This window comes from Gopherus evgoodei, chromosome 1 (assembly GCF_007399415.2).
Source record: "Gopherus evgoodei ecotype Sinaloan lineage chromosome 1, rGopEvg1_v1.p, whole genome shotgun sequence".
NCBI classification, from domain to species: domain Eukaryota; kingdom Metazoa; phylum Chordata; order Testudines; family Testudinidae; genus Gopherus; species Gopherus evgoodei.
In genome coordinates this window covers 138,940,219-138,962,415 of record NC_044322.1, presented here as the reverse complement: position 1 = coordinate 138,962,415, position 22,197 = coordinate 138,940,219, and the positions used below count along the sequence as shown (strand labels likewise).

The following is a 22,197-nucleotide window of genomic DNA, read 5'->3' as shown; positions in this document are numbered from 1 at the left end:
AACTATGTCTGAGTTCCTCTCATGCATGAGGAGACAGCATTAAATGCTCCTGAAGCATTCAAAATACAAGAATTATCATTTAAACTCAATCCAATCGACAACACAGCCCTTTGCACTTAAGTTAACACATTTTCTTATACAGGCCACTCATCCCTAAAGGTACGGCGTAACCACTCTTTCAAAAGAGAGTCTGGAAACAAAGCACTAGGTTTCATCTATAAAGAGGAACAAGATCCTCAGCCAGTGGTGAAAAACAACCGATTGCATCAAGCCTTGTAATTGTGATATTCAGTGCGTTCTTTACCTTCAGTTGCTGCTGGAGTTCGCTGTTCAACCTGGCAAGCACCGCATTGGCTTCTTTGTTTTTACGAATAGCCGTCTGAATAGCCCTCTTCTGCTTGGAAGACTGTCTGCTGGAGATAAATACAAAACATTGCAATGAACAGAGCCTCAACAGTGACTGTGCCCAGGAGACCAGACATCCACTTTATGGACATGTGTACTGAACCTAAATCAAAAGAAAAAGATAAAAATTTACAAGAAAATGTAATGAATAAGTGTTGACTGAATCAGGTGGGTGATTCAAAAGCAAAATGGTCTCATTTTTTAATCTGAACCATCAACCTATTTTAGGCCCATTTCAACTATTTTATTTTCAACGTACAGTACTTGTATTTACTGCAATATCCTTGCTACTATTGTTTTCAGACATTTAATTGGGGTTAAAACTCACTGATGCCGAATGGAAAATGTACAGAACATTCTATTTAGAAACAATTTTACTTATTTTTAGTATCTTTTAATCATTTATTATTAAGAACATCTGCATGAAAATAAAATCTTTGTTTTTTCAAGAGTTTAGTTGCTTCTGATGCTTTTTTCTACGCTTGAAATACTAATCTTCCATGTTCATACCAGTCATTTCCAACACAGCTGATTGTGATGTCACACACAGAAATGGGACTTCAGATTGATCAGTTATGAACATTATTCATCTGTCCATGACTCTTAAGGAAACAAAGATTTGTTTAAATGCAAATGTTGCTAGTAATAAAAAAAAACAAGGAAAGGGAAATATGATAAATATAGGTTAGATATGAAGAACTGTTTCTAAATAGACATTTTAAAGTTGTACTTGAGGTGTCAGCAGCTCTTTAATGACAACGTGATCTAAGACAGATGCATATTTAAAGAGAGTGCATAGTGGCAAGCAGTTGGGAAAAGCCGAAGTTAGCTCTTTCTCTAAACAGAGCGGACAGCTGTGATCTTTGCAATAGAACCTGTGCCTGTTTCTTTTAATAGGTTGGCCCTTTTGCTATTATTTTTAACCTTTTCACCTACCTGTTTATCTACATTCTGCCCCAATCAATCTTTATAATAAAATTAAAAAATAAAATAAAATAAATCAAAGCATACAGATATCTCTATGTGGTCACTTAAATGTTTTGGAGAAAATACAAACATCTGCATCAGACAGGGCTGACTAGGGATGTTAGCAGGTGATGCAATTTTCCTTGGATCCCAAAAAACATGTACAAGCATTCTCTGGTCATCTCAGGAGCTCTATTTTCTATTTTAATCTTCCAAGTTATGTAGCACTAGGGATGTAAATATTGTTTTAAAAAAGTTAATCGGTTAAACAATTAAAATTATATTGTTTAACTGAGGCAGCCGGGGCTGGAGTCCCTCTGGCGGGTGCAGGGCCACCAGGCTGGGGTTGCTCTGGCTGGCAAGTAGCGGGTTAATGGTTAAGGTCGGTTAACAGTAAACCTAATGCTTACCAGTTAACCTTTCACATCCCTATGTAGCACAGATTCAGGCCCTCAACAGCTTGATTGTATACGTATTGTGAAGAACTGACTGGATGACTCAGCTGGCCTGGTTTTGGCTCAGATTACCTGGTGCAAAATCATAGGGTTAGAAGGGACCAAGGGTCATTTAATCTTCTCCCCAGCCAAGATGCAGGATTTGTTGCGTTTAACCATCAAGACAGATGGCTAGCCAGCCTCCTTTGGAAAACCTCCAGCGAAGGAGCTTCCACAACATCCCTAGACAATCTGTTGATGAGACACAGAGGATTTGGGCTAAGCACAGCCTTGTTTTTTGCGTACAACTTCAGCTGCAGGAGATGTGCAAACCCTAAGAAAGATTCAACTGCACTCACCTCGCATATGAATCCTGGGATAAAATAAATTTGACTGAATACAGCCCTTTTCCCACTCCATCACTTGTGCCTGCATTACAGTTATTGGAGTCACTAAGGCTCTTTGGTCCTGGTGATTTCAGTATCTATGCTTTTAATCTGCACACTGGCAATAACTGTAGCATGCTGACTCTAGATCTCATAGTCATCATAGCAATCATAAGATTATCCCAGGTGATTTATGGCTCAACTCATACTGATGTTACACTCTTTTCTTTGGGATGGATCTAGAAGTGAGTGTTAAACATCTATTGTAATCATTTTCTGATCGACATCTCCCCTAGGCTGAGGGTGAAAGCCTTTCTTGACTCCTGACAGCTTGGCAGACCCCTTTCTATATTTCGTTGTTGTAAACTGTTGGAGCCAATGAGGTTGCAGAATAGATGGGGGAAATATTGCTTTTCAGTGTTTGGGCCTCTCTTTGATGGAGTAGAACATTATAACTATCTATTGGTCAGTATCAGTGAAGACACTTCGACACTACCTACCCTCAACTTAGTCGTACCAATGGCGGCGTCTTAGCATGCTTGGGACTGAAGAGAAGTGCTTAGTCTGACCAGTTGTGTCAGAGAATTTTGGCACACCTACACTATGGCTGAAGTGGTGCTGAAAGCAGTGTCGTTCTCCTCAGCCACTGCATTTGCAAACACCTGACCAGTGGGGTTGTTCAGCGTTGTGAATGCCTGTGTAACTGAGACTGTGTTGAAGTTTAGTTCCTGGCTGTGGAGAACTGCCATCTTATTATGATGACAAGACGAAGGGATTTGGAGCCACTCCCCGCATGCTCATCTCCTGGTTGGTTAACAAGTCAGAACTGCCAATAGGAGTGAACACAACTTCAGCAGCATTATGCAGGCTTCAAACACCTGCTAACAAGGTCAACACAAGATCCCTGCCACCTTGTTACAAGGGGTAGCTGAGTGGTAGCTTTTGTGATATGGACACATATTTGTTGATTGAAACCATCACGTGCATTTCAAAGAGGGCATTGTTCAGCTATCAGATGTTAACAATTTTTGGTCACTACTGACCTGGGCTGCATTTGAATTGGCAATCAAGAGCTGAGGTCTGTATCTCATTACCAATGCCCTGAGTCATTCAATCATTAAATATGAGAAGGAGGCAAAAAACAAACAGTCAGGTCATAGCTCATGATGCAGCTTGATGTAGTTTTTAGGTGTGTGATTTACTTTTGGGCTGGAAGATGGGGTTTGACTGCAGGCAAGGAAGAGGTCACACTGCTAGTGGGAGTAAGCTCCTGGTTTTCCAACATCTGATTTTCGGAACGGAATTTCCTCCGGATTGGTTTAGATGGTGGCTGAGTAAGCAGAATCTCCTTTGGAGAAAAAACAAACAAAGATTCAGTTAGTCCTTAAATAAGTCAGTGTCCAAAGACATGCTAAAATGTTGACATGGTGAAAGAAAAGGCTATGATGAGTGAATGCTTTTGACACAGAAACTGTTGAAGTATGGCCTAAGCTTTGTGCTGTTTCAGTTTTGACTAAATTCAATAATAACCTGCTTTTAAAAAACTGCATTCTGTCATTTTAATATTAATTTTCTATATTTGCAGGTTGGCTATTTTTGTTGGTGTGTCTTGCCCTCCCTCCTTTCAATTGTCTTGCATGCATTACTTCTGTTTTATCTTAATTTGGACTGTATGCTGTTCGGGGCAGGGACCGTTCATACAAATGTGTTTACGTGCATATGTGTACATGTAGCATACTGAGGCCAAAACCCCAACTGGGGCTTCTGGACATTACCAGAATATAATAATTAAAAAAATATGCTCTGTGTAATCTGAGGATTTTGCCTGCATACGCTTCCATCGTGATCAACACAGGACACCTTAAATTTCCCAGGAATGACCAATATTGATCTCCAGCTAAGGATTATAAAGCATCTACCCATTCATAGATTCATAGACTCTAAGACTGAAAGGGACCTCGAGAGGCCATCGAGTCCAGTCCCCTGGCTCATGGCAGGACCAAATACTGTCTAGACTATCCCTGATAGACATTTATCTAACCTACTCTTAAATATCTCCAGAGATGGAGATTCCACAACCTCCCTAGGCAATTTATTCCAGTGTTTAACTACCCTGACAGTTAGGAACTTTTTCCTAATGTCCAAGCTAAATCTCCCTTGCTGCAGTTTAAGGCTATTGCTTCTTGTTCTATCATTAGAGGCTAAGGTGAACAAGTTTTCTCCCTCCTCCTGATGACACCCTTTTAGATACCTGAAAACTGCTATCATGTCCCCTCTCAGTCTTCTCTTTTCCAAACTAAATAAATCCAATTCTTTCAGCCTTCCTTCATAAGTCATGTCCTCAAGACCTTTAATCATTCTTGTTGCTCTTCTCTGGACCCTCTCCAATTTCTCCACATCTTTCTTGAAATGTGGTGCCCAGAACTGGACACAATACTCCAGTTGAGGCCTAACCAGCGCAGAGTAGAGCAGAAGAATGACTTCTCATGTCTTGTTTACAACACACTTTTAATGCATCCCAGAATCACGTTTGCTTTTTTTGCAATAGTATCACACTGTTGACTCATATTTAGCTTGTGGTCCACTATGACCCCTAGATCTCTTTCTGCCATACTCCTTCCTAGACAGTCTCTTCCCATTCTGTATGCGTGAAGCTGATTTTTCCTTCCTAAGTGGAGGATTTTGCATTTGTCTTTATTGAACTTCATCTGGTTTACCTCAGACCATTTCTCCAATTTGTCCAGATCATTTTGAATTTTGACCCTGTCCTCCAAAGCAGTTGCAATCCCTCCCAGTTTGGTATTGTCTGCAAACGTAACAAGCGTACTTTCTATGCCAACATCTAAGTCGTCGATAAAGATATTGAACAGAGCCGGTCCCAAAACAGACCCCTGCGGAACCCCACTTGTTATACCTTTCCAGCAGGATTGGGAGCCATTAATAACTACTCTCTGAGTACGGTTATCCAGCCAGTTATGCACCCACCTTATAGTAGCCCCATCTAAACTGTATTTGCCTAGTTTATCGATAAGGATATAATGCGAGACCGTATCAAATGCCTTACTAAAGTCTAGGTATGCCACATCCACCGCTTCTCCCTTATCCACAAGGCTCGTTATCCTATCAAAGAAAGCTATCAGATTGGTTTGACACGATTTGTTCTTTACAAATCCATGCTGGCTATTCCCTATCACCTTACCACCTTCCAAGTGTTTGCAGATGATTTCTTTAATTACTTGCTCCATTATCTTCCCTGGCACAGAAATTAAACTAACTGGTCTGTAGTTTCCTGGGTTGTTTTTATTTCCCTTTTTATAGATGGGCACTATATTTGCCCTTTTCCAGTCTTCTGGAATCTCTCCCATCTCCCATGACTTTCCAAAGATAATAGCTAGAGGCTCAGATACCTCCTCTATTAACTCCTTGAGTATTCTAGGATGCATTTCATCGGGCCCTGGTGACTTGCAGGCCTCATCTCATATGGCCTCATCTCATCCCCATAGAATCTGAGTGCCTCACAAACATATACATTTATCCTCATGACACCTCTGAGAGGTACAGAACTACTACCAACCTCACAGTACAGCTGGCATACAGTGTCTGAGAGAGACTGACTTGCCCAAGGTCACACAGAAAAGCTGTGGCACAGCACAGATCTCCTGTGTCCCAGGCAAATGCCTCAAACACAAGACAGATTTCCTCTACCCTATGAGGTTGGTCCCAGAAATACTTTCCCTTTTAGAGACAGCTCAGAAACTGGCTTACAAAGACGTACATGTAAACCATCATTGCAGAATGAGTGCACGTGAGGCTAGTGATTTGTCATGGAGAAGAACATTAAAAGATGTGGTCAGGCTTAGGTAGAAAAGACAAAATACATTAATTTTTAATAAACAATGCCAGAAGTGCTTTCATTATTTTAATTAAAATATCCTTTATTTTGCCCAAAACTTCAACACCACTGCAGTTTCAGGCAGTTAATATATTATTATTATAAAGCCTAGCCTTAGCACATTGCATCTGTAGATCTCAAAGGGCTTTAACAAAGAGAGGCCGGGGTATCATCATCCTCATTTCACAAAGCAAGAAGCTGAGGCTCAAAATGGTAAAGTGACTTGCCAAAGGTTACATAGTAAATGAATGGCAGAGCCAGGACTAGAACCGAGCTTTCATTATATGGTCTAGTGGTGTATTCACTGGACCAGGCTACCTTACTTTCTATGTCTTAGGAACCAATTAATACAGTACAAATAAATTAAACAAAGTAATACACCTTTAAATGACCCAGTGAAGTGCCCAAAAGGCTGCAATATGTCAGCAGGGGGCTATTGTGGGTGTTTTGCAATAAAAAGTAATTTAAGGCCATGAATAGAGTTAGCGTTATGAGAGGGTAGAGTCTCTAACATTCCAAAATCCCAACAGGGTTCCATGACTACTTTAAAAATATTTAAAAGAACCAACGAAAAAAACCACACCAGGATCTGTTGCACACAACCCAACATGGAAAGCCACTTGCCTTAAATATGTGGAATACCACACTCCAAATAATTACATGGCATTGTATAATTAATGTATTTGCTTACTGCTTTTAAAAAAAATGTATCCCAGGCTGAGAGCGATTACATCTACATACCAGATTTTCACAAGATATTTGTTGCTAAAAACAGTATATATTTTCAGACTATACACTGTTTTGCTTGGTTTCACAATGGAGATGGGTCCCTTAGTGTTTGTTAATTGAAGTGATTGAATGTGGTCCTCATGTAAGTTGCTGGTTTAACAGTGTTAGTGGCTGAGTCCCCCACTTCCACAGAGAATGGCTGCAGTGTGAATCACTGCAATGTAAGCTTCCCCATCCTGTCACATTAGCATGCCCAAATCTACAAAGGGTAGGACCACCACTTGGGGAAGAGTATAGTTCAGCCTCTATGCGTATTCAGTCTTGGGCCTCCTATGTGGCTGCCAGTAGTGGTGCTGGTTTTATGAATGTGGATACCAGGCTGCTAGAATCTGAAATGAGACCAAGAGCTCATTTCCAGGACCTCACTGAACAGCCATCAAATGGTAATACCTGTCAATCACTATTGCTGGCATGAGCTGGATTTCAACCACTAACCTTCAGGAGAAAGGCTCAGAATCTCATTTCCAAAACTCAGTCCTCTGGTTCCCCTTTGTTTTTTTTTAAATAATTGAATAGTATCTATGTTTGCCATGTAATTGAACAGGGTAGCAGAACAGTGTAACTATTATATGGTTATAGATCTGGAGTAAGATTGTGCTTTGTGGCCTCACACTTGGCAGGGCTGAATAGCTCTCTCTGAAAATGTCACATGAGCCTACTAGGGAACCTGTGTGTGATTTCTACATGCTGGAATGAGTGGGAGCTGGGGAAATGCAAAACACACAATCTCTGTTAGTTTGGCAAAAAACAGCCAAACTTGGATGTCAAAAAGCCCCATTTTCATGAGTGCTATTTGAGGGGCTGGCACATTCCTAAAGCCAGACAAACAGAAAACACAGAGAACCTTACTTGGCAGGATGATAGGGAAGTCAGTCCTTTTGAGAACAAAAGAAATTTGAGTTGCACAAAGTGATCTGAAAGCAGTTCTACTATCCTGTAGTTTGTTTTGTGCTGAGACAATATCACCAGTGCTAACTGAACTTGGAAACTAGCCTATAAGAAGTTTGTTGGTTAAAGATAGACACATTGAGCCTGCCAGAAGATGCCAGGCAAATAAGTTGTGAGCATCTAGTTAAAAACATACTTGAATAAGACACTGACGACAAAGCTAGCTTTTTAAGCTGCAAGTTAGATGGACTTTTCAGCTATGTCCTAGACAACATGCCTTTAGCAGGGTGCTGGTGCAAAGGCACCTAATTAGCCCCTGCTCAGCCATCCCCATTCATGAGAAATAGATTGGAGCTGGGGAGAAGTCTGGTGCCTGGATTTTAGAACTGGCTGCACCTGTGGGCCTGAGGGTTGGAGGGCTATAAAGGCTGGCTGGTAGCCAGAAGAAGGGGGGAATGGTCAGGGAGAAGGTTAGTCTCCAGGCTGAGGGCAGACTCTGTGTGGAAGAGGTGATTGTAAGGTCTGCAAGCTGAATATAGCATATCACTGGTGGTGGGAGAACCTGGTGTAAATAAAGCCATGGATGCTGAAGAACTAGAGGCCTCTCTGAGTTTTATTGGGGCAGCCAGTGGGCCCCAGGAAGAGGGGCGGGAAGAGGACTTTTTACAATGCCATAATTGTAATTAAGCTTCTCACCCTCCTAGTGATTAGGGGGAAGAGTCTCAGGGGTCTCTCTAACTACTGATTCTTTCTATTGTGTTTTTCTAATAAATTTGCTTTCACTTAAAAACTACCTGCATGTAGTTTGGGGAAACTGTTGTGCTCGTTTGGAGAGATGAGCACTGCTGGTTGTTCTAGGAGGAAGGAAGCCATCTTCTCATGCCTAGTGCAAGTGGTACATTTGTGGGTGCCAGAGTCCCTACTCAGTACATTCATCCCTTCCTCAATAAAAAAGCAACACCCAAAGGGAGTTCAAAGGAAGAGAGAGTGTGTGTGTGTGTAGGTAGAGGATGCGGGGGAACCTGAGTGAAGCACCAGGAAGATGCACATGGGAGAGGGTCCAACCCCATAAAAAAATTGGAGAATGAGGAAGAAAATTAAAGAGATTGATTCCCTGGTAAATTCTGGAAGAGTAGTTGTAAGCTCCTGCATTTTAGGAGATGATGGTGTTTTATGCTCTAGAAGTCAGCTTTTTTATATGAATGCTCTGCTGTAAAAAACTTCCCAATGACAAGTTAAGTTCTATTGATAAAATAGTTCCTGAAATGGACAAGTAAATGTGCCATAACCACTAGGCCCCCCTGAAACTTACAGTTCCCAGAGGCCCTGCTGCCCCCCTACTCCCATCTGAAACTCTCCCCATCTGTGCCCCGCTGCCTCCATATCACTAAGATGTGCCTTGCAGGGGCGGGGAGGAGGGTTGAAGTTCTGCAGAACAACTCTGATAGATACTTCTGCCTCCTCTTTCATTGTACTGAGGAGGAAGATCTTCAGGCCACTGCTGCAGATCTCCTGCAGGCCTGTGCCCTGGGGATACACTCCAGGAAGTTGGAGTGAGTGGGGCTAGTGGCTATTTAAAGCTGCCAGTTTCAGGAGCCCAGCTACATGTGGTCAGCTCTATAGTGGGCTGGGTTGGCTGTAGCTATGCTCTCTCTGGCTTCTTCTCTGCAAAGCTGCCTCTGGTGGCTTAAGGTCATATGGGCAACTGAACAGCAAGAGCAGCTGCAGCATCTGGCACAGGAGCTACCAGCCAAATAAACAGGTCATGGTGCTCATTTGTGGAAGAAACATCACTAGGCAGGGAGAGGCAGATAGTACAGAAGGAAAGCGGAAGAAAGCCCACTTTACCACCTGTGGTGGTGTTTTAACAGCTCCCTCTCCCACCAGACATCACCCAACTCTCTCGACTTTCCTACAGGCCACCTAGACTCTCACCTCCACCCATGCATCATGCAGCTCCGTCCCTTTCAAGAACATCCCTCTGTGGCAGCACCTGGTACCACACTGTGCTGTACATCAGTACTAAATAGACACTATGTAATGTCTGTTCTGCATTAGTACTGGTGGAGTATTATTGGAAATCTTAGGCCTCTAACTCCTAATTAACAACTTCCCCTGCTGCTGATCTTAGATGGAAATGATTGAGGTGGCAGCCAGAGTGATGGCTCAAAAGCAAAGGCACAAAGGGATGTGACCCTAAAAGGCACTAGGAGGAAAACAACATAAGCCATCCCTTTGGAGTCCCTCCTTGGTTCGTAATAGCTGGAATGTGTTGACCTTCCCGGCACACTGCAAATTCCGTCTTTTCAGGAGGGCTACCAAAGAAGCAACTGTTGTTAGAGGAAGACATACAGGGGAAGAGAAAGTTGGGGGCTGGCTTGTTTTTGTGGTACCTGATTATTTAGTGCATATTAGGGGGTGTTTCCTAGTCCCAGCATTTGTCAGAAGCACCTAGAGCATTCAGAGAGCTGCCTCTTGTTGCTTCATAAATCTAAAGAATAAGCCAATGTGGGCACAGGAAAACCTTAAAGAGCATGGGTGAAATCATGCCCCCTTTAAGTCAATGGCAAAACTCCTAAAGATGTCAATGGGGCCAGGTTTCACCCCTGGAAAATGCAAGGCTGTAGTTACAGCATGTCTATTTTATATGCCTGCACGCATATAAAACCTGTAATTCATGTTTTAAACAAAATCCTGCAATTCTATGCATATTATATAAGAGATTCTGAGCTCTAATAAACTGGTGTACTTATGCTGGATCCTAATATCAGATTTTTAAAATGTTTCATGTTGGAAGGGCTGGAAGGAAATGAGGATCAGACACCATTGATCTCTTCTCCCCAGTTCTTTAAGGGCCTGTGTGTTTATACTGTAAACACATGGCAAGTTGTTTTTCTTAATGCACATGTACTGACATGTGGATTGAAAGCTTTCTTAATGATTTATCTGAGCTGATGGTGGATGTCACATGAGTCCAATTCCCCCTGGTGTCCTGACCTCCAGAAAAAATAAACATGTAAAAATGTAACCCTAAACCTCAGTTTAATTGCTTTAAAACTTAAAACAACTAAGGTCAGTTGATGAAGCCAAAAAGATAAAGGCAGATCATTCAACAACAGCATTAGACATATTGGCCTTACCTTTCTCATTGGGCTGCTTTCTTCTGTCTGTGATGGAGCTCTATTCATCTGAGGATGTAATTCAATCTCAGATACTTGTTCTGTCTGTAACAACAAATCAGTCACCGCTACACCCAGAAAATGACTAGCAGTCATGTACAATAAAGACAATGAAAGCAAACACCAGACACAAAAGGAAAGTTACTTTAGCAATTTAACTCTGAGGGGGAAAGTTATGGTGACAGCTAAGTGAATGACACGTCTTTTGTATATTTTTAATTAAACCATTTCCTCCCTCTATTGCGATAAGAAAAGGAGAGAAAACTTTTTGTGAAAAGCTGAAAACGGCAACATCTCTGAAAATAAATGGCCTGCTACCCAGGAGTCTTTTCTAGGGTTTGGTTCCTACATTATAGCACATAGAGCTCTTCCATTATGAGAAAAGAAAAGCCACAGCAACAACTACAAAGGTCAGAGGTGTAGACTGTCACTAGATCCTGAAGACTCCAGTTGAAAAACTGAACAAATAGTAATATGAACATATATTGAGATCAAATGATACTCAGTGGGAGGGAGGCGTTTACAGGGGAGCCTCTGACAGTGGGTGCTAAGGCCTAGAACAAGAAAATGGGAACTACCGCAAAAACTGTGATGATGTCACTTTATATATAAGGTATAGAAGGAGACAAATCTACCGCCTTCCTGCCCTAATCCAGCTCCAAATAGAAAATAATTGCAACAGTCAAAGCACTTCCAAGGAAAAGTCCTTAAATGCATCAGGCTAGGCTGAAAATTAAAACGGGGTTACTGCACTACAGCATGCTCACTTCTCCAAAATGGTTTATTTCTGTGCGGTTACATTTAAAGGGTTAAGACCCGGCTCCACAGGTGTCAATAGCAAAACTCCCATTAACTTCAGTGGGGCCTGGATTTCACCTAAAGACTCTTACCAATAATTTATCAAGCACGGAATAACCTATTCTGTTATTGCTGACCGACTCTTGCTGAGAGGCAGGAAGCAAGGACAGTCCCTACATTATCACGATCTAGAACAGTCGAAGTTACTTCAATGCCTCCGATACAGTGCAACCCATAAAAAAAATCATGCCAGAATTATATATAAGATTATAACATATTTAAAGAGGGGCTTTAGCACACCACTTCCACTCCCTTCCCAACAGTACCACGACGGAAGCTAGTGGGGAGAGGAAGCTCTGTCAGGTTTGCTAATGCTCTACAACTGAAAGGGGTAGAACTAATGCTAGGAGAGGGATTTGGGATCTTCCTTTAAATGCGTATGTAATTCCTCGAGACAGAAGAGAAAATAAAATGCCATGGCTGACAAGATTTCCCTTTCCCTCCTTCAAGTATGGTACATTTGAACTGCACACCAATGCTAATATGCGTACTAACATTTTGATTCCAAAAACCTTCCAGGTATTGCTAGGCTGAGATAATAACTGAAGGCTCCTGACATACAGAGGAATGAAAGGCGGGAAAGGGCACTCTTTGCTGAATCACTGAGGTCAAGGATTTAATTTTTTCTTAATAAAACATGTCTCTCTGCTATCCAGTGAAACAAACAATAGATTCCCTACTTTCCAGAACCATTTCTTATGTAACTGAAAGAAATTCAGGACCAAAACACAGGCTTCAGTGGCTTAGCAACAGCATATTGGGCAGGCATTCCAGGCGTATAAATTCTAATGAATGATCTTGGGACAGCAGAGCTCAAAGCATCACAGAGGCAATGAATTTGGACATTGGGGGAATGAAAATCTCTGCCCTCACCCACATTCCTTTGATAAAGTGTTGATTCACAGAGAAAAACCAATGATGATGACCCCAGAGGGAGCCAGGTGGTATGTCGTCCTGCTCAGAAGAAATGTACAGAAGGGGACCACATGTAACTGAGTGAGAAAGGAAGCAGGGAAAAATAGAGTAAAAGATTCTAGGAGGCTAGTTTGAGATGGAAGGAAGAGAGAACCAGAGAAGCACCATTTGGTTCTGTCTACTGATTAGATTTTGGCAGGTGCAAAAAGAATCATACTCCAGCTGCAAAGCTACAGTGCTTTACACCCCTTATCCCCCTGCCACCGACTGCCTTCAATGGTAAAACTCTCACTGAAGTTAAGGGGAGCAGAGTTAGGCTGCCTTTGACCTTCCCAACCTACAACTAAACTGATCCAAACAGAAAGGCCTCAAAGTAGAACAATGTTACTTAAAATAATATTTGTAAAAGGAAAGAAAAAAGTACAAGTTTTGGACACTATCAGATGCAAATATTGAACCAAGTGTTGATGCCAATGCTAAAGGATAAGATTTCAGAATTTCCTGCCGATCTGATGACACAGCATTTTTTATATTTATTGGCTATTTGAGTGCTGTGGGCATGGGCCACTCATTAGAATAACAGCTTCAGTGATTGCAGGGCTACATTTCTATTGTACTATTCGCTGCTGTCAAAAGCCATCGGTGTTGGTACCGCCCTGACTATTCATTTGTGATCATGAGGATCGTACCCCAGTGTGGAATGCAGATCTCACAATACAATTGGGCATGGCTAACTAGAGAGGTCAGATGGTTAAATACATACACAGATTTTATAAAAGAAAAGAATCAGTTCTGGTACAGGAGCTGATATAAAATGAATACAACCACCAGTTGTCGTGTCCTTAAAGTGCCACCTAGTGGCATTTAGAACAGGTCATTACTGTGTTTCTCAGAACACAGTACAGCACAAGAGATGCATGCATATTCATCAGCTTGGGACTGATCTGGTGGTTTTGAATTCATTCACAAGCAAGGGTGAAAGTAAGGTGGTACAGGCCAGTACAGCGTAAAAAGTGGCTGCCTGTACTGGCCCATACCGCTGACTTTAAAGTGCTGCTGCTACCCACAGTGGCCGGAGCCCTGGGCCCTTTAAATTGTTGCTGGAGCCCCAGGCGGTGCAGGTGGGCTGGCTGGGGGACACTGATCCCCCCCCCCCCCCCCGGCTCGCCCCTTCTGCCCAAGGCCCCGCCCCTTTGGGGGGGAGAGTTGTCCCTCCTCTCCCCCCCACCCCCCATAAGAGAGAAATTTTACTTTCACCCCTGTTCACAAGGCAGGTGGACAACAGGAGACAGTGTGTATGAACTCTTCTGAACTTTCCATTTCCTCTTATAAAAAGGAAGCCTGGTCTATACCTAAAAGTTTTCCTAACATAGCTACATTAGGCGTATTGAAAAAATCGGCCTCCTAACCAATATAGCTATGCCAGCAAAAGCCCTACGGTAGAAGCAGTTATACCAGTAATAAAGTCCTTTTACCAGTATCACTTCTTTTGTTCGGGGAACTGGTATAAGCTATAGCAGCAAAAGCATTCCCCCTCACTGGTCCCACTCAGATTTTAAAGGAATAGTCATACAGTACTTTTTCATACGCTGCCTCTGCTGGGGATTTCCCCTTTGAGGAAGATCCAGAGAAGAGATAACAGTCAGGAGGGCCTGGGCAACACCAGAGACACTGGACCTGAGGGGATTCATGAGATTTAGGAGCCAGACCTTCCTTATGGAGGTAGCAATCTCTTTCCCCCCAGTAAAAGAATGCAGATGATACTCCACAAGAAGCAGCTACAAGTATTCTTACATGGGAATGATCTGTTCTAAAGTTATTCCAGAAACAGTGTGGCATTTACAATGACAGCTTTTTTCTTTTGGCAGGGGATTTCCCTCCCCAACCCCCCCCCATTCATTTCACTGCCTTCACCTTTGAGCCCTACACACCAGCACCTGTCTCTCTTGCTGTGGGCTGAGTGCAAGTTGCTCCAGAATATGTCACAATGCCACTCTGAGCAGCTGCTATGATGCACAGGGAGAAGGTGATCACTGACAAGCAATGTGTGGTGTGCTTCCTCTATTCTGTTCCATTCTAGCTCTTTTCCCATGCTCATCAGTGAATGCCTGGGCACCCCTCCTTCATTTGGGAGCTGAGCAACATGTTCCTTGCTTCCCATGTGATTTTACAACTCTATGGTATGAGGAATTCTTCCTTGGTGCTAAAGACTTCAGTCTTCTACTGTAGAGTCTGAAAGTCTTCAGCATGTAAGCACCACTTTACAACTTGAATGCAAGGCCTTGTCTACACATGAAAGTAGCACCATTGGTATAATTAAAGCACTGCAACCTAGTGAGTGCGGATGCAGTTAGACGGATATATAAGCTATACTTGTATAAGGCATCTTTATACTGTTATAACTGCGTCCACACGAGGGGTTATACCAGTATAACTATTTTGGTTTATAAAAAAAAAATCACATCCCTAACTGACACAGTTATAGTGGTACAAAACCTGTGTGTATACCAGGCCTAAGACTATACTATTCTTGGAAAGAGCAATAAAGGACTAAACAAAAGACTAACTAACATACTCTTCTATTTCAAAATTCTTCACAAGCCTCACTGCTCATCCAGACCAATGTACAGCAGTTCATATTCCAAAGAGATATTCCTCCTATGTTCCTCAGCTGCATATCATATTCATATTTTCTGAGGATACTCTTACCCTCCGAGTAGGGGTTTAAATCTGACTGAGGGCATGGCTACACTTGCGAGTCAGAGCACATTAAAACAGCCCAGTGCACTCCAACTCATGACCCATCCACACTGGCAAGGCACATCGAATGCTCTGACTCCATGGCCAGAGCGCTCCTTGTACTCCACCTCAGCGAATGGAATAACGTTTGATGCACCCCCGCTGGAGTGCTGTGGCACCAGTGTGGATGCCCTGGTCTGTTAATGTGCTCTGATCAGCCTCCAGAAGTGTCCCACAATGCTTGTTCTAGCCACTCTGGTCATCAGTCTGAACTCTACTGCCCTGCCCTCAGGTGACCAACTGTCAGACCCGCCCTTTAAATTCTCTGGGAATTTTGAAAATCCCCTTCCTGTTTGTTCAGCCAGGTGTGGAGTCCTCTCAGTGAATCTTTCCAGGTGACCATGTCTCCACGTGCCAGACGATCCCCAGTATGGAGCAATGGCAAGGTGCTGGACCTAATCAGTGTTTGGGGGGAGGAAGCTTTCTAGTCCCAGCTGCGCTCCAGCTGTAGGAATTACAATACCTTCGGGCAGATATCAAGGGACATGATGGAAAGGGGCCATGACAGCGATGCTCTGCAGTGCAGGGTTAAAGTGAAGGAGCTGCGGAATGCCTATTGCAAAGCCCATGAGGCAAACAGGTGCTCCGGTGCTGCCCCCATGACCTGCCATTTTTACAAAGAGTTGGACGCGATACTTGAGAGTGACCCCATCTCAACTCTGAGTACCAATATGGACACTTCAGAGCCTAGTTCAACAAGGCAGGAGGAGGAGGAAGCTAGGTGGGCTGGTGTCAGAACTGGAATATGCGTCCCATCTATCGCCTCTCCGCAGTTAGGGAAACTCATTTGTGCAAAGCCAGCCATAATGTCAGGCACGTTACCCAGAGTCACGGTTCTTCTTAGCAGGATGCGATTAATGGCCCTGCAAACTTGCATCAACACAATTCCAACTGTCAACTTCCCCACTCCAAACTGGTTAGCGATTGATCGGTAGCTGTCTGGAGTTGCCAGCTTCCAGACTGCAATAGCCACCCGCTTCTCCACCGTCAGGGCAGCTCTCAATCTCGTGTCCTTGCACTGCAGGGTGGAGGCGAGCTCAGCACACAGTCCCATGGAAGTGGCTTTTTCATGTGAAAGTTCTGCAGCCACTGCTTGTCATCCCAGACTTGCATGACAATGTGATCACATCACTCAGTGCTTTTTTCCCGAGCTCAAAAGCGGAGTTCCGCGGTGGTGAGCATGTCTGTGAATGCAACAAGCAATCTCGTGTCGTATGCATTACTTGAGTCGATATCATCATTGGAGTCCTCACTGTCACTTTGGATCTTAAGGAATAACTCATCTGCCAAATGTGATGTGCTGGCCAGACTTATCAGCATATTCCTCAGCAGTTCGGGCTCCATTCCCGCAGACCAAAAGGGAAGACAGAGCACACAGCACAAAAAACACTGATGGATGGCACCAATTGTGGATGGAAGCAGAGGGATTGCTGGTATGCGAGCTGATGCATCACGGGGCATTGGGACAGGACCCAGAATGCCCCGCACCCCCTGTCCTCTTCCCACAAGACACAGCACCGGAATGGGAAGAGGTGCTCTGTGGGATAGATGCCCACAGTGCATTGCTCCCAGTGCCGTTGCACATGCCACAAATGTGGCCATGCCAGTATGCTTGCAGCTGTCAAGGTGGACAGACTGCAGCGCTTTCCCTACTGCACTCTCCGAAGACTGGTTTAACTCAAAGCACTCCACATTTGCAAGTGTAGCCATACCCTAAGAAGCGTCCATTCCGGAGGAATGTACTAGCAAGGCTCAGATCTCAATCTCCTACTGAGCAATCAAACTTGTAGCTCAACAGCCAATATTAAATTTTTCCTAATGGACAGAGAAGAGGACAGTGTCAGGGCCCCTGGTTTTTATTCAGACACTCACTATTTCATTCTGTGACCCTGGGCCAGTCAGCCATAATAACCTCTCTACTGTTATCTGTAACAACATCTATCTGATGGGTTGTTGCAAGGCTTGCTTAATAGTTTAGTACTTTGAAGTCCTCAGATGACAGGTTTAGATAAATGAAAAAATTACATTATTTTACATTTCATTTTTTAGGTTCCGGTCCTCAGTCCTCAAGCAAAGCAGGATTATACACAGATTCCACTCTCACTTTGCTAGAAGGAAGTGCATGATTGACTTTCCAAAGCAAAATAGATAACACACTTTATATTTCAGTTATATTGAAATATTTCTGCGGGAGAGAAATACATATGGAGGGCCTGATCTTGCCAACACTTACAGGAGTGCTGAAACAATTTTTATAGTGGGGGTGCTGAGAGCTATTGAGCCAAACTATAAACCCTGTATATGATGGAAACCACTTCAAGCCAGGGGGCATGGCAGCACTCCTCATTCCAGCACATATGAACACTTATGCACAAGAGTAAATTTGCACATTAGTAGCCCAACTGAAGTCAATGAGACTATTCAAGTGAAAAAAGTTACTCATATATGCAAAAGCGTTCACAGGATCACCCGATGCTGATCACCTATAGTGCCACTTCTTCAATTTATGAAGAGGGGAGTGCAGAAGAGCTTATCTGTAAGGTGAGGTGGACTATTCATGCTTTACACTCTATAGGATACTAATTATACTCTTCTGTCACCTATAAATAGATTAATTTTGAGGGGCAGCTTTTTCTCCTTTCTAAATGTTCACATATTTATGTTTCAACCTAATTTTTCTGTTTAAAGGCTATTTCCAAAAAAACCCAGCCTTCTCTCTTCAGTTTCAGTGAGCCTGGTATATACCACATTGAACTGTCAATTATTTTTACAGCTTGTTACAAAAACTGTAAGTGATAAGGCAGAACGAAAACCTATAGGGATGCAAATGCAACAACCTGCCAAGATCTTAGAGTGCTGACTGCTTTCTCAGCACTGTGCAATCCTGAAATTTTGATAAGCGCTTTTTTAAAAAAGCTGTCTGAGAGCTGGTGATAAGGTTTGGAGAAAAGGGAGTAAATATGCACAAAGTTGCCACAATGTTCAACCCAACTGCAAGTAATGCATGGGACCCAGATGGAAACATTAATAACCTGCTTTAATACTCCACTTTCACAGAACCATATTAATATAAGCTGAAAGGGGGCATGTGCGCTCTGTTAGAGACACAGGCATATGATTCTTATTTAAACAATTTTTGCAGCAAAATACAAAATTAATTTTTTTATGATTTAAGAGATTTGTCTCCCTATGGAAACCACTTTAGAAAAGGTTTCATTGCATCTGTCCCTGAACCCCAAAATAACTTATTAAAGGTGCTGGTCGCTATCATTTGAAACCCTTCTTATTTTTCTGGTCTGGCTATTCTAGATTTAAGATATAATTTTCCCCTGACAGAGGAGGATAATCCACTTGTCTTGTATTCAAAGTGACACATGGCAGAATATTTCATACTACAGACGATTTATAGTTTTATTTAGTCACAGTCTCCTTTAGCATCTAACACATTGATTATACACCATATGTTAATCCACAGCACATAGGGTGAACTGTATCAATCTTTTATAAAACAATTCCTTTTTTCTAATACAGTGTTTGTATATGCAGGCTAAAGAAGAGTTTACCATGACTTAATAATGTAAGAAAAGATTCGCTCTACTTGTACCACTCCGTATGCAAGTACTAGGTTGCCATAACCTCAATACATTATTTCCTTTTGATTTCTAAAACAAAAAATGTACTTATCTAGAGCTCTAGATGTCCTGCCAGCACTTACAATCACATGCACAAATGTCATCAAGATTAAATATAAACAAGCACACCGATTATCCTAATGTTTAAACAAAAACACAGCCACAATAGAATAACAGAAACAAATCAACATATTCTGTCCCATTCACTCAATGCCTTTACTTTCTATGAATGCCTGTGCAAACAGATGGGTAATACTAGATCCCCTAAAGGTCAGCAGACTTGGGCTATTTGGAACCAAACGGGTGGGAGAAGAGAATTCCACATTCAACGGACCCTCACAGAGATTATCCTGTTGACAGCTCTGCTTTTAATTCTGGTAGTAGTAAAATAGAATGCACTTTCTTGATTTTCTTATTTATCACACATGAAGGGGCCTGGTTCCAAAGATCATTAAATTCAGCAGAATGACTCTTGTCGATTTCAATGGTAATTGGATAATTGATTAATAATTATAGATCCTAATTAAAGGAAGCAATGAATTCTATGAATAGAGTTAGATAGCAGATATCACAGATAACATTTAAAAAAGGAACAGTGTGAAAACTTTAAGGAATTATCCAGTACCAGATTACATTTTTAGATCTAAACGTTCTAACAGTTGTAAAAATAATAATGTCTCAGTTTTCAAATGTAACTCATTTCAAATGAAATAATTGAAAATCGTTATTTTCTTTACTGACTCCTCCTGACAAGCCTTGTGTTCAGGATCCATTTTTGCACTACAACAGCTGATGTTATCACAGCTACTGAGAAAAGATCTGCACTGATTTAGGGTTTGTGATGTCATGAACAGTTCCAACAGATGCATGGTATCCTGATCTCAGCAGTAAAATTAGAAAAATATTTTTTCAACTATTTTGCTTTTAAAAATTACAGATACAAGATTGTGAACTCTCTTTGTCTATGCCAAGGGTGGGCAAACTACAGCCCAGGGGCCACATCCAGCCTTCCAGACATTTTAACCTGGCCCTTGAGCTGCAGCCGCGAAGTGGGGCTGGGGGCTTGCCCCGCTCTGCGCGGCTGCCAGAAGCAGCAGCATGTCTCCTACTTCTGGCTCTTATGCATAGGGGTAAGTGCCACCCAGAGCCTGCACCCCAACCCCTTCCCATGCCCCAACGCCCGCCCCCTCCCACCCTCTGAACCCCTTGGTCCCAGCCCGGAGCACCCTCCTGCATCCTCAACCCCTTATCCCCAGCCCCGCCCCAGAGCCTGCACCCCCAGCCAGAGCCCTCACCAAACCTGTACCTCAAACCCCAATTTTGTGAGCATTCATGGCCCGCTATGCAATTTCCATACCCAGATGTGGCCCTCGGGCCAAAAAGTTTGCCCATCCCTGGTCTATGTTGTACAGTCCCTCCCTACTGAAATGGGGCCCCAATCTGATTGCAACCTTCAGGTTCTGATTCAATACCTACTGAAAGTAATAGAAAGACTCTCACTGACTTCCAGCAACTTGGATCAGGCCCTTAGATGCTACTGGAAAACAACAATAATTTATACTTTCACAGCCAGACTGCATAAACCTTACTTACACTGGCGAGAACGTAATGATATAATAATCAAATTAACCTCATTGAGTAAGTGCTTAGCAAGGTGAAGAAAGGCTACCAAACATTTATAAGGGTTGCACAATCTAACCTTCAGTCTACAGATTGCCGTATTAGAAACTCAAGATTTTAATCTTTTAAGGCTCTGCAGCTCACCAGTCCTCTGGTGTTAATGACTTCTTAACTATTCCATTTATTTTAAAGAATTTGCCAGAAGCTGGGAATGGGCGATGGGATGGATCACTTGTTGATTACCTGTTCCATTCATTCCCTCTGGGGCACCTGGCATTGGTCACTGTCAGAAGACAGGATAGTGGGTTAGATGGACCTTTGGTCTGATTCAATATGGCTGTTCTTATGTTCTTATTTACTTGTGTAAGTGTATATTTTTTAATCAATGTGTGCCGAAATCAACAGTACAAACGTGAAAATAGTAATCAAGTTTCCAAAAATAAATTACAGAAGAATCAGCATCAATTTACAAAACCAACCATTTTGTAAACCAGACTATGGGAGAGGAGGCTAGGAATAATTGTTTTTTCAGCCAAAATATACAGTCCCTCATTTTCCACATCTCCCCTCATGCAGTACATGCAGGACTTGAGATGTATAGTGATTTATGCAGTGGAAGATACCAGTACAGTGCAATTCAAGTTAAGAGTGCTAATTTAAGTGTGATATATGCTGTATTTATTTCGCTGACTCTGGATAAAACCCTGAACACCTATTTTCTGTTCAGTGTACCTCAATAATTCCTATTAACATTAATGTGCTAATAAATCCCCCACACTATCCAGCTGTTGAAGCCGGCTCCTGTAGACCCAAAAGCCAACTGTAATAAGGTATTATTTTGTTTTACGTAAAAGAATAAGGGCCCTATCTAATCTTTGGGTGCATGTGCTCAGTTCAGTTCAAATGGAACCTCATTCATGTGTGTTCAAAGTCAATTCCAGTTGTAATTATATATTGTTACAAATTGTTATTTTGCTTAGTTGATTATTAATTTCACCTCTACTGTCCAGCATTATTAGCATGGATCCCTGCTGCCACTAAATAACATGTATTTTGTTTGTATAAACTGGCCAGCTTGTCTCCCTAACCTTCTGTTGTTAATAACTGTTTGTATTACTGTAGTGCCTAAGAGCCCCAGTTCTGGACCTGGACATCACTGTACTTGGAACTGTACAAACACAGAGTAAAGAGACATGGCCCAGGCCCAAAGAGCGTAGAGCATTACATACTGGACAATCTAGTTAGACTGATTCCATCCCTCCTTAATTACTGATCCTTCGAGTTATCAGCTGTAGACACAAGGAGGAAAATTTGAAAAATACGTTTATTCCTATATCTAAGAAAATACTGCAGGAGGAGTATGTGCAAAAACATACGCCCACAGAGAGAGGTACTGGCAGCTCCCTGGTCCTTCCCCAAGCATTGCTCTCCCTG

General features: G+C 42.4%; 1 protein-coding gene across 14 annotated transcripts in view; it reads right to left on the bottom strand.

The window, feature by feature from the left end:
* Positions 1-22,197, bottom strand: part of REPS2 (RALBP1 associated Eps domain containing 2) — a 162,772-nt gene that overhangs the window by 2,225 nt on the left and 138,350 nt on the right. For 11 of the 14 annotated variants that reach the window (XM_030573901.1, XM_030573837.1, XM_030573892.1 and 8 more), the window contains 3 exons: positions 10,901-10,984; positions 3,394-3,539; positions 305-413 (listed from right to left, as the gene is read on the bottom strand). In XM_030573901.1, the coding sequence (XP_030429761.1) occupies positions 305-413; positions 3,394-3,539; positions 10,901-10,984 (339 nt within the window). The remainder of the gene's footprint in view (positions 1-304; positions 414-3,393; positions 3,540-10,900; positions 10,985-22,197) is intronic. The other 3 variants (XM_030573909.1, XM_030573941.1, XM_030573934.1) reach the window with 1 other exon arrangement.